The 13626-nt window shown below is 35.0% G+C and overlaps 1 protein-coding gene across 4 annotated transcripts in view; it reads left to right on the top strand.

Annotated features, from left to right (window-relative positions):
• Positions 1–13626, top strand: part of COL12A1 (collagen type XII alpha 1 chain) — a 252433-nt gene that overhangs the window by 180576 nt on the left and 58231 nt on the right. For all 4 annotated transcript variants that reach the window (XM_053710444.1, XM_053710443.1, XM_053710446.1 and 1 more), the window contains 2 exons: positions 9666–9815; positions 10181–10258. In XM_053710444.1, the coding sequence (XP_053566419.1) occupies positions 9666–9815; positions 10181–10258 (228 nt within the window). The remainder of the gene's footprint in view (positions 1–9665; positions 9816–10180; positions 10259–13626) is intronic.

Here is a 13626-nt window from a genome sequence, read left to right as displayed (position 1 = left end):
TTAGTGTAGAGATCAGCCTCCCACCTGACACATCACACCCCCTGATCCCTCCCAAACAGCTTTTTTCCCTCCCCCACCCCACAATTGTCCCCGCCATCTAAAGTACTGACAGAAAGTCTGCCAGTACTAAAATAAAAGGTATCTTTAAAAATGTTTTTATTTTTTTAGCATATTTACATATACTGCTGTGTAGCATCCCCCTTAGCCCCCAACCTCCCTGATCCCCCCCAAACAGCTCTCTAACCCTCCCCCTCTACCTTATTGGGAGCCATCTTGTCTGCCAGTACCCAGTTTACAAAAAAAAATGATTTTTTTTAATTTATTTTTTCTGTAGTTTAGCTTCCCCCCCCAAAGACCAACCCCCACCCCCACCAAGAAACCCTTAGATCTATTTTTTGCCAATTCCCACCCCCTTTCTCCCACTTTGTAGCATTAAAATTTTCCATAGTGTAGCGGTTCCCACCCGCTCTTGCCCCGTGTACGTGCCCGCCGGCCGCCCCCCTGTGCACGCGTGCGCGTCCGTGTGGGCCCCCGATGATCCTGTCCCCCTCTTCTTACCAGAAGCCATCGATGGCTGCCCACCCGCCTCCCACGTCGGCTCCCACCCACCAGAGTGGCTCTCTCTGCATCGGATGGCCAAGGATGGTTATTGCAGGATGCCTCTATATCGAGGCATCACTGCAATAACTGGAAAGCGGCTGGAAGCGATCAGGATCGCTTCCACCGCTTTCTAAGATCGACGACGTGCAGGGTACATCCTCGGTCGTTAAGTGTATTTTTTTTTGGAGGATGTACCCTGCACGTCGTCGGTCGTTAAGGGGTTAAATATTGAAAAAAGAATAAGGGTAAAGTTAATGTCCATAAAGCACCGCCATATTGTAACTTAGGTTACCTTTTCTGCTGAGGCCAATTAGGAATGGTTATAAATGGCTTACTAGAGTGTGCAACCAATGACTGTGTGGAATATAGCTGTGTCTGCACTTCCATCTTTAACATGAATTGAAAAGCCCATAATATTCAGAATCAAATTACAGGAAAGGAAAACAAAATAAATATTGAAAGTATATTGCAAAGTTGTTTTACTACATAAGGTGTTTATTGTCCCTTTAAAGATTCTGAATCTAGGATAGAACCTGACAAATAATATTATGTAGATCCACAGTGTGTTTGTAGAATATGGAAAAAAATCTATAAAGCAGCTGATGGTACCAGCTAAATTTCTTGTTGAATGATTATGAAGTACATTAGTGTAAGAGAATCATTTAAACTTAATTTTAATGATTTTGAGTCAGTGATACACTCATGGACCTAAAGGGATGGAATGATGATATATAGTTACACTGAATCTTTAGCAGATTTGTTACCAAAATCTTAAAATGATTCACAGATCCATATATTGATAAATATCACAATAATAGTACATCCATTCTTGTAAAAATATAGTAGAGCTCTGCAAATAGAATGGCACTGCTTTAGCTAAGATTATAAATTACCTAGAAACACGCCTCAGTCGCAAGGAAAATAAATTACTTGGTCAAACAAATATATTTTACTTAACCTAAATCTCATGAACTAGCAGCCTAGAAAATGTAACTTCTCTACAAAATGGCCCTGCAGGCTCCTCTGGCAAAGCTTGCATTTATCACAATCTGTCCAATAAAAGTTTCCTAAATGCCGCTTAAATCTAGAATAAATATACTCTGTTTTGAATATCACTCTCCGCAGTCTGGACTGTAAGCCTGCTAGATTTATTGACTCTTTTCTGTCGCTATAAAAATGTCATTGTATTAGTAAAGTGAGAACATACTCTCAGCTGTAGTCTTCTAAAGTACATTTATTTAGTGTATCTTAAATGCAAGCTCATCATGGTATCCATTAGACATGTGCGTTTTGTTTTGAATCGAAATTCGGACAAATTCGCCATATTCGGAGATTCAAATCGATTCAAATTTCCAAATTACCCTAGCAACGAAACTAAACTAATCCGAATGCATTTGTAATGAATACATCCAAATTAGTTTGGATTTATTCGTTACATTCGAATGGCCATGGTATAATCACAATTCAGTATAAAAATTAAATTTATAATCACAATTCAGTATAAAAATTAAATTTAGTGAGATTTAGTGAGATAGAACACTGAAATAATTCCGTTTGTGTAACTAGGAACCATCTGAATCAACATAACACATACCGAACTTCAGAATTAAGAATTGAATCCAAAATGAATACAATACATCTGAATTTATTCAAATCCGAATGAAGCCACAATGAATACATTCAAATGTATCCGAATTCGAATCTATCAGAAACAAAATTAAAAAAAATCTGAATCGGTCCAAAACAAACTGAAACTAATTTTTCCGCTGCACACTTGTCAAGTATCAATTATTAACTACAGTAATGTCATTAATTTGGAATTAGATTTACACCATAACTATTAAAAAATCATTTTAGAAACACACTAATCAAATATATGTTAAAATGTAACTTCCAATGATGAGAATTAGAAAGATGTGTGGGTAAAAATCTAGTTCATTTTAGTTTTAGATTCAAAATTATGTATACAAATTATGTAAGCATACAAAGTGGAACACCAGTTTTCTTACACTTGGATTGGGTAGAACTGACTAAACTAATAACATAAAAGATATTAATTAATCATTTTCAGTGCAGCCTGGGTAAAGTAAGTGAACTTCTGTGTTAACGACTTCTCCAAAAGCTTTAGAGTCAGGTGTTTCAGTTAAGGGGAAGGCATTGGAAGTGTGGGTTGCACAGGTGCCCTGACCTTTAAATAAAGGCACACAAAGCCTGGTTAATGACAAATCTATTCTCAAGAAAGATTAGTTACTGTGAACCATGGCTCGATCCCAATAACCTTTACAGGACATTAAGCATGCATAATAGAGATGCACAAAGCTGGAAAAGTTTAAAAAAAGATTGCTTAAAACCTGAGTGTTCTTCAATCCACCACAATAAAAGAAATTGCCTACAAATTAAAAAAAATAGAAATATTGCTACTTACCCTAGGAGTATGTGTCCTGCAAAGATCACAACGGGGAGTAATCCTGAAACAGGTGATAAAGAACCCAAGGGTAATAGTAAAAGACCTCCAGAAAACTGAGAAAGTCTTTATTCTTTTGTCCACTATCAGAAAAACACTGAACAAGAATGTTGTTCATGGAAGGACACCACAAAGAAAACCACCACTGTCTAAAAAACCCCATAACGGCACAGCTCAAGTTTGCCCAAGATAACATAGATGTTCCATAACAGTTCTGGGAAATGTGCTGTGGAATTCTGAGACAAAAGTTAAATTTTTTGACAAAAATGCACTGTGTGGAGTAAAAATGGGCACTGTACACCAACACCAAAACATCACCCCAGCTATGAAGCTGCGCATGGTGAAGGGTCATCCTGGCTTTGTGGCTGATTTGTGCTTGCATTCATTGAGGTAACAATAGATTCAAAAGTTTATCAAGACATTTTACAGAAGAATGTCAGGGCAGAAGTTCATGTTCTCAAGATTAATCTCTTAAGTGATGCGACAAGACGATGACCCAAACCACACAAGTAAATCAAGTCGAGAAAGGCTGAAAAAGAAGAAGATTAGTGTTTTGGAGTAGCCAAGTCAGAATCTTGACCTTAACCCAAATGAAATGCTCTGGCATGACCCGAGAGGGCTGTGAAATCAAGACAACCCATCCATATTAAAGGGACAGTTTACCCAAAAATGCTTTAATTTGTTCCCATTAATCCATTTTACCTGCTGGAGTGTATTAAATGTTTTACAAGTAGCTTGTTAGCATGTGGTATCCCCACCTATATGGAAAGCTTCTGGACTTAAGTCCAGGATTTTGACAGGCTACATTAACACAGCCAGCAGAAGAGATAACACTCCCAGTGGGGTGTAGAAGAGATAATTAATACAATTCTAATCTTCCATTGTCCTCACTAAGTATTGAACTTTTGAGGGCATTTGGGGCGATAATTTAGTGCTCCACTTGTAATCTAGCCTTTTATGAGTAATCAATACAGAAATCCAGGTAATTCCAAAAGGTTCACAAACTTTTTCTTACAACTGTATGATTGCTAGGAGGTCTGTGCCCTGCAAAGTGTGTAGAAATGGGTAGTGGTATTTCAATTCTAACTCAAGTTTTTTAATAAGCAATATGTTTAAACTTAATGGCACCATGTCAAGAATGTAGTTTTGAATTTGCGCATGTACTTATGTTTCAAGCAAAGTTGCTTATTTTGTTTAGTAGATTAAACTAGGTATAGCTTAACGTTCAAGTAGATAATGGAAAATGATTTTATTTATGCCAAGCCAAAGACATCTAAGTTCAAAATAGAACACATATGAGTAGAACGTATAGATTCTTGCCCTTAAGCGCACATTGAACAGAACAGTTTATACTTTATGAATTGAACTTTGAAAACATTAGGTTAGAAAAACAATGCTGTTAATATAAAGCATGAGAGTAAAATTTCATGCACTGCTTACACAACACACTTTGTAATGTGCGTTCTGTTGTTTTAATGATCTTGACAGTTTTGCAAAGCTTGCATCATATGAGGATTTAGGAGACATTACAGTAGCAGATTTATTTCTACATTTGCTCCAGAAGTTTTTGGAAAAAATAGAGCTGTGCATCAAAGCATGATTTTTGTTGACCCTTCTTTACTTTGCTACTATTATTTCTGGTCTTTAGTATGTTTACTATGTTGGCATATTATGATATATTGCATACCCTACTGATTACTTTTATATCAATTCTTAGCCTTCCAGAAAAACAGAGTTTATGCTTAGCCAGGACGGGAAAATCTGGCTTAGGTTGATGAGTTTTATAACTTGCTATTCTGTAGCTGTTGAACTTGGGATGTCACTTACTGTTGAAAATGTTTGGCTTATATTCTCAAGATTGAAATCTGAGTCTCTTTAAAAGACAGACAGGCTTTATTGTTCTTGTTCTCTAGAAGCCAGGGATTTCACTTAAATTTTAGTCACCCAGTAGTAACAGTCTGCTACTTGATGTCAAACTATGGGGTTTTTTCCTGTGCTTCTTTTTATGTGGTTTGGTGGTTTTTGTATTTTAGTTTTTCATTTAGTTGACTGGCAGCCCATTTAATATGGGAGCAAAATAACTATCGTTATAGCGTGTCATCTGCCAGATGTGCTAGAAACAACTATAGTTATAATTGTTTTTACTTTTCACACATACTTTACCAAGGTTTCTAAATGAAGTAGATATATTCTGAATACAAGATTTAGGGCCAAATTACTAGTGTATTTAAAACTTCAGCTCATGCGCTACCTCTACTAGAAGTAAGCTTTTTGCGCTCATCTTGTAGCTTCGTATTTCAAGTTGAAAGTAAAAGTTTTTTCCTTGTGTGCTAACCCGATGCGAACAATAAGCCAAACATAAAATATCCCGATTGCGTTAACGTATTCCCCTAAAGAAGTCAATGGAGCAAATTTTTTTTAAAAACCCCCATACTGTCGGCATTTAACATTGCACAAGCATTTCTTGTGAATTGCTTGTGCAATGCCGCCCCCTGCACAATCGCGGCCAATCAGGGGTGTCAGTCATTCCGATCAAACCCAAAAGGTGACAGACAAGTTAAAGGAATAGTCTAGTCAAAATTAAACTTTCATGATTTAGATAGAGCATGCAATTTTAAGAATGTTTCTTATTTATTCCTATTACCAAATTTTCTTCATTCTCTTGGTATCTTTATTTTAGAAAGCAAGAATGTAAGCTTAGAAGCCTGCCCATTTTTGGTTCAACACCTGGGTAGCGCTTGCTGATTGGTTGGCTACATTTAGATACCAATCAGCAAGCGCTACCCAGGTTCTGACCCAAAAATGGGCCGGCTTCTAAGCCTACATTCTTGCTTTTTAAAATAAAGATACCAAGAGAATGAAGAAAAATTGAAAATAGGAGTAAATTAGAAAGTTGCTTAAACGTACATATTCTGTGTGAATCATAAAAGTTTAATTTTAACTTGTCTGTCACCTTTTGGGTTTGATCGGGATGATTCACACCCCCAATTGGCCGCGAATGTGCAGGGGGCGGCATTGCACAAGCATTTCACAAGAAATGCTTGTGCAATGTTAAATGCCGACAGTGCATGCTGTCGGCATTTAGCGATGCAGTGCGGACATGATTCGCTACAGCGAATCATGTCTTCCTGGCATTTGATAAATCTACCCCAATGGGTGCAGCCAGGTCTTATATCCTCAGTGCTAGAATTAGAACGAGAGAGAGAATTTTGGGTGTATGCACATTATATACTTGTAGTGTTGTGGGAGATAAAACAACAGATGCAGACACATGGAAGGCTTTCCATTTTTGAATACTTCTGTATTGTGCATACACTGTGCACTACTTTGTTGTACATGTTTGTGGAGTAAATGGGTCACATGAATGGTTGAACTCCCGACATATTCCCTAAATTATTTTTGGAATTTGCTGGTAAATAGGTGGCAGCCCTAGTGATAAGGGAATTGCTTGGATACTTGTGGAATGATCATAAGTAGTAATAACAGAGGCTAATAATCACATTTCAAGTAACATCAGAATGCTAATTTAATAACAAATATCCTTTGTCAAATATCACTATCCACCTACTAGTAAATCACATCAGAGATTATATCATTCATGGTACAACTGCCAAATCACATCTTTACAAATATTGCATTGATATAATACTAATAATAATGTCATACAGAGGCTTGGTGTTTAACCCTAAACATTTAAGATTTTGTAATCATTCTTTTGTAATTGTCATACTTTTATTGTGAGCTGCGTTTCATAGAATTATTTTTTCCTCTTAACCTTTGCAAATTTGATCTCATGTGTCAGCTTTTATTATTTTCACTTATGCAATAACAGTGCTTGCAAACTTTTCTATCAGCCACAGTCCTTTAGAAAAACTTATCAAATGTTTATTTTTTGTAGAAAGATAAACTTCTCTAAAGGATTATGATCAACACCTTTGTCTCTTCTCTGAATTACAGTTCTTTCTACAAAGTTGATTTCTTATATAAATAATAGTCCTTGTCTGATAACCATTCTCAAAGACTTGGATTCCACAAAACTTGACCTTTGTTTTCATTAATCTCCATTGATCTCTTTGTAGCTGTTTCCTAATGGTCAATATTGGAACAACTGTTCTTTCCTCTTTATGCCTTTTACTTATCAGAGTCCTTAGCATCAAGTCAATGTAACTATTATTTCTGACAACACTCAGTTACATATGTTTACACCTTGACCCCAGGCCTGCAATTCACACTCCAGATTTACAATTAATTTTACAAATCTTGTACTCCCTAGTCTGCAGTAATGTGTTAGTTTGTTATCTTGCTTCTTGCTGCATTTTCCCTATTGAGGCTATCCTACAGGCAGGATTCATCTTCCTCTCTTGACAATGCCTTGCTATCTCTTGTTTGCTAATACCTTTTGACTATCTTTCAGTTCAGTCACTCATAAACTACGAAATCTCAAGGCTATTTATGTTTTCTATTCCTGTTTATATCTATATCATATCATATCTTACTATATCTATATTATTCCAGACTCTATATTTACCTCTCAAAGCTAACTGTACCACATCTCTTTAACATGCTGACCTTGGGGAATAATTACTTCCTCAAGAAGTCATGGCAAAATATGCTGTACAATAAAGATAAAAACACACATAGAGCAGATGGAACTAAAAGCCCTGATGGGACTTTAAGCAAAGCTTTATATATTTGTCCATCTCTACATATTATGTTTTGTTATAGGATTGCAAAATACAGAACTTAGATTGTTAAAGTAGAAATTTCTAAAAGGACCATTTTTTGCTCTCATTGTATAAGACTGTACATATAGTAAACAGATGCAAATATCATTTTTATTAGAAAAAAACTGTTAGATTAACTGATCTCTTATTATCAGCTGTACAAAAATGTACATGTCCTGTATCTTACCATTTCATCATAAACAGCTTTTACTTTACTTTTTCATATACAAATAGTCATATCATACTTTATTCACTTTATTTCATACATATTATATTATTCTTGGTCTTCATTGTCACTTCACGCATGTTGTGTGACTGAAATCACTTGTGTCCTGGAAATGTCATAAATAGTTTGTGTGCATTCTGTGTTAAAACAAATCTCTATCAAATGTTTAAAATTAGTTTTCAAACTACAGGTAAATTATAATATGGATTTTATTAAATGAAAATATGATCCAATATATATGCTCACACCTGCAATCTATGAAACAATCTTAAGAAGAGCAAAGAAATGCACAATCAGTTATTTAGAAATCTCAATAGAGTATGACTCATTCAACAGAGATTTACCTTTGTTCAATATGTGTAGTAATGTGAAGACTATGGTTTTCATATGTTACTGTATTGTATTCAAATTGGTTTAGTGCTTTGAAATCTTTGGTATGTATTTGATTGGTTGTAAGTACCGCCAGATGGTAGAAAACTGACTCTTTTCTTATTTGGGTTATAGAGTTTATGTACTGAGTCTGGAGAGGACACAACTGGTCTAATAGTATTGAAGATCATAACTTCTGTTCTCTTCATGAATATAGATTGTTTTTCCTGAAAGTATGTTTATATACAGTTTAGAAGACAGAGAGTAGCTTAACATATAATCCCCCATATTTGACCTATTGCTTTCACTACAGTGTCTTTTATCAGACTTTAAAGTACTTGCAAACATACATCTCTGTTAACCCCCAGAAAAAAACTGTCTTGTTTTATAAGGTTACAGATTTATGTTGAATAATGTATTGTTGTTATTTCTTACTTAGTAGTTAACATAAAATAGTAAGGTTGAGACATCTTGAGAAATAAAGTAAATGTACCAAATAGGGATTCAGAAATCAGATATACAATGTGGATTTCAATGGATGCTCGGAAATATTTCAATGGAAGGCAAAACATATATTCTCACTTATGCAACACATTTTCTTTTGATTGAAAATAATGATCAATTTTACAACATATCATTGTGCTCTGACTATTGCATTTAGTCAGTACAATAATCAATCAACTTTGAACAGAACTGAAGGGAAAGTAAAGTCAAAATTAAACTTACTTGATTCCAATAGAGCATGACATTTTAAACAACTTTCCAATTTTCTTCTATAATCAAATATGCTTTGTTCTCTCATTATTCTGTGTTGAAGAGTAAACCTAGTTAGGCTCAGGAGCTGCAATGCACTACTGGGAAATAGCTGGCGATTTGTGGCTGCACATATATATCTCTTGTCATTCGCTCAATCAATGTTTTCAGCTAGCTCCCAGTAGTGCTGCTCCTTCAGCAAAGGATACCAAGAGAATGAAACACATTTGATAACAGTAGTAAATTTGAAGTTATTTAAAATGTTATGCTCTACCTGAATCATGAAACAAAACTCTTCAAAGGGCATCTACTTAAAAAGTAACTCAGTTCAATGGACCACACATGTAACAAGACCTCATTTATAACAATTAAACAGTTTCATTTATTTTAGAAAAAATATAATATTCTTTAATCTAATTAATACAAAAACATTTTAATTGTGCTCCTTCTTGAAATGACATGTTTATTTATTTAAACCTTTAAAATATGTTTCTTTCAGAATTTGATTTAGTGACTGTTTACATTTCAGGTGCACCTTGTAGTATCTCCATCATATGTCAGAATATATATTGATTGCAGCGAAGTTATGGAAAAGGAAATCAAAGCAGCTGGTAACATTACAACTGATGGTTATGAAGTGCTGGGAAAATTAGCTAAGGGTGACAAAAAATCTGCACCAGTAAGTTTTCTTTTTTTTTTCATATTGATTTAATTTTTAACAGTATATAGTATGATTTTTTATTTATATATATGAGAAGTTATACGAGAATGTTAATTTACCAATTTGAATAAAAAGCTCCCAATGTATTGAAAAGTTTATACTGCATATAACATAAAATCTTTTTTTTTTTAATACATGTTGCCAAACAAGTAGTGCTTAAAATGTTTAAACCCCCTTTTTTGGAACTGACATCATACTTTATAATTGCCTACAGATGTTCATTTGTCATCATTTCAGATGTGGGTCTTAAGATCAAGTCTTGAAATGTATGATTAAGAAATATACAAAGACTAAACAAATAAACATCTCTGCCTCTTTCCCAGTTCCTTCTCCAGATGTTTGACATAGTTTGCACAGTCACCTGGACGAGCCGAGATAGATGCTGTGATCTTCCTGCTACAGTAAGTTTTAGCTAATTATCCACACTGTTCTCTAAACATCATACATGTTGTTTGGGGCAAACACTGAAAAAGAAATCTCAACATTGCCAATTAAAAGGAAATCCATAGTGCAGGCTATTACAAGACATTTAAAAAAAAAAAAAAAAGATTTGACTCATTTATCAATTAACATTTGTTCTTAAAAATGTTTTATTTGTATTGGTGTAGATGTGATTATAGTCAAGTTAAATAAATATGAAGTATGTGCTAGATATTAAACACTGTATTACAAAACATCTGCATACAACATAAATGTTTTACAAATACTTCAAACTTAAACATCTGTAGCAAGAATGTTAAAGGGATATGAAACCCCACATTTTTCTTTTTTGATTCAGACAGAGAATATCATTTCAAAAAGTTTCCAATTTACTTCTATTATCAAATTTGCTTAGTTCCCTTGATACTTGATATGAACTTTGTTGAACTTTGTTGAAGAGATAGCTAGCTAGGCTTCTGGAACACTACATGGCAGGAAGTAGTGCTGTCATCTAGTAGTCTTACAAATGGGTAACATTCTTGCAAAACTGCAGCCATGTAGGGCTAGATTTATTAAAGCCCTACGGCTGCAAGTTCTCATGAGAACTTGCTCGCCGTCATTTATCAAGCAGCGGTCACCAGACCGCCGCTTCCCTAACCTCTTCGCCACCTCTAATGTGGCGAAATTTAATCTCCTCGGTCTGACTAGAGGAGATTGATAGCTCCTGCCCGCGCGTGATTGGCTATGCGTGGGCAGGGGGCGGGATTGCATGCAAGCGCAAAATTGCGCTCGTGTGCAATGGCGAATACCTGCGGGTAATTTCGCCCCACCTCAGCTTTAATAAATCTAGCCCATAGTGTTCAACAAAAGGGCCGTCTCCTAAGCATACATCCCTGCTTTTCAACAAAAGATACCAAGAGAAAGAAGAAAAATTGGTAACAGAAGTAAATTTACGACGACTTGCTCTATCTGTACCATGAATGAAAAATGTTGGGTTTCATTTTCCTTTAAGGTTTTATGTCTCCTTTACTTGAGTAAAAGTTTCATAGTTTAAAGGCGTGATTTGAGCAATATGTTAACATGTTATTAGATCACAAATATCACTGTGGTTTATAAATATGTCCAGTGAGCATATGCAAAACGTTTACACTGAAAAAGGCTGGGTGAACAGCCAAGAAATTGTGCGCCAAGAAAAATAGAAGTCAAGGCAGAAGTTGTTTTCTGATGGACGAGCGCACCATTTTCCTGTTGTCTCTGTGCACAGTGTAGGGAGTGCTATTAAATGCCTCTGAAAACCTGGAATGGCTTCAAGTTTGAAAACCCTGTTATAAGCTATGCAAGGCTCTTTACCTGGGAATTCAAATGTGAAATGAAGACCATAGTTTACATTCGCTATAGTGATACATGTCTAATAAATTTAACTGCCATTGATTTGCATTAAAGGGACAGTCAACTCCAATTTTTTATTTTTTAAAAAGATAGATAATCCCTTTATTACCCATTACCCAGTTTAGCACAGCCAACATGGTTATATTAATATACTTTTAACCTCTGTGATTACCTTATATCTAAGTCTCTTCTGATAGTCCCCTGATCACATGACTTTTTATTTATTATCTATTGACTTGCATTTTAGCCAATTAGTGCTGTGTTCTGCACAACTCCGGGAGTGAGTATAATGTTATCTAATTGGCTCACATGAACTAGCAGTTTCCTGTTGTGAAAAGCTAATAGAAAAGCATGTGATAAGAGGCTGTCTGTAGTGGCTTAGAAACAGGAAGAAATTTAGAGGTTTAAATGTTATAAATTATATTAATATAACTGTTGTTTGTGCAAAGCTGGGCAATGGGTAGTAAAGGCGTTATCTATCTTTTTAAACAATAACAATTTTGGTGTAGACTGTTTCTTTAAGAAAATGGTGTCCAACAATTAAAATCATATAACTGGAAAACCATTTAAAGGGACAGTCTAGGCCAAAATAAACTTTCATGATTCAGATAGAGCATGTAATTTTAAACAATTTTCCACTTTACTTTTATCACCAATTTTGCTTTGTTCTCTTGGCATTCTTAGTTGAAAGCTTAACCTAGGAGGTTCATATGCTAATTTCTTAGACCTTGAAGCCCACCTCTTTCAGATTGCATTTGAACAGTTTTTCACCACTAGAGGGTGTTAGTTCACATATTTCATATAGATAACACTGTGTTCGTGCACGTGAAGTAATCTGGGAGCTGGCACTGATTGGCTAGACTGCAAGTCTGTCAAAAGAACTGAAAAAAGGGGCAGTTTGCAGAGGCTTAGATACAAGGTAATCACAGAGGTTAAAAGTATATTATTATAACTGTGTTGGTTATGCAAAACTGGGAAATGGGTAATAAAGGGATTATCTATCTTTTAAAACAATAACAATTCTGGTGTAGACTGTCCCTTTAATGCCCTTGATAAATCACTGCAAACATCAGGTAAAATTTCACATTTTGACAGTTGAAAAAGTAATGCCAGAAAATTGTATGTAAAACTGTTGCCAAAGCATCAAACTGCACTGGTAAAGTTATTAAATCTTTACATTTTAAATCACTGAAGAATATTTACTGTGTTTTGTCAACTTTTGATGGCACAAGTATATCCCTACTTAGTGTTTTGGAATAACCAGTGGCCAATGTGAGTGCCAATAATTTAAAAACCTTGCACAGGCACAAAACTCTTCAAATATCAAATGACTTTAGAAATCTGTTAAGATATACAAAAGAAGGTTTTTAATGGTAAATGCATTTTTTGGCAGTTTGATGATAATGGATTTTTATTTTTTGCTTGGTGTCACTTTTCATGCTTTAAGCCCTATGTGGAGTCTTATAAGTATTGCATTAATTTATCATTAGGTCAGATAAAAACAACAGTTTATAATTTTCAGCACTAAATTATGTCTGTCTGTCTAGAAGATATGAATACGAAAGAGAGGAAAATATGCAAAATGTAGGATCCTGCAAGAAATTTTAATAAGCCAATTAGAACCGTATGGGCCCTTAGAAGTAGGGACAGAGAGAAAAAAACTGTACTTTTCAAAAATGCCTAAACGTTTTAGGAATCTAAGAGTATATATCTCAAATGAATAGTGTCACCAATGCATGGCTCTTGCATTTTCATTATATATGTATAACATATGCTTAAGTGTATGCTAAAAATAAGACATGAAGGCACAAAAGACAAAACTGAGAACTCATAAATACTTGTAGACAGCAGAAAAAGCCTTTACGTAAGTAATCTGTTGATAATATGTTGGACTTGTACATATGACAAGCATTTTATCTTTGGCTCACATACATAGCTTATAGAAATATATCTAATTCTG

This window comes from Bombina bombina, chromosome 4, assembly GCF_027579735.1.
Source record: "Bombina bombina isolate aBomBom1 chromosome 4, aBomBom1.pri, whole genome shotgun sequence".
Classification (NCBI taxonomy): Eukaryota; Metazoa; Chordata; class Amphibia; order Anura; family Bombinatoridae; genus Bombina; species Bombina bombina.
This window is presented reverse-complemented; position numbering and strand designations above follow the sequence as displayed.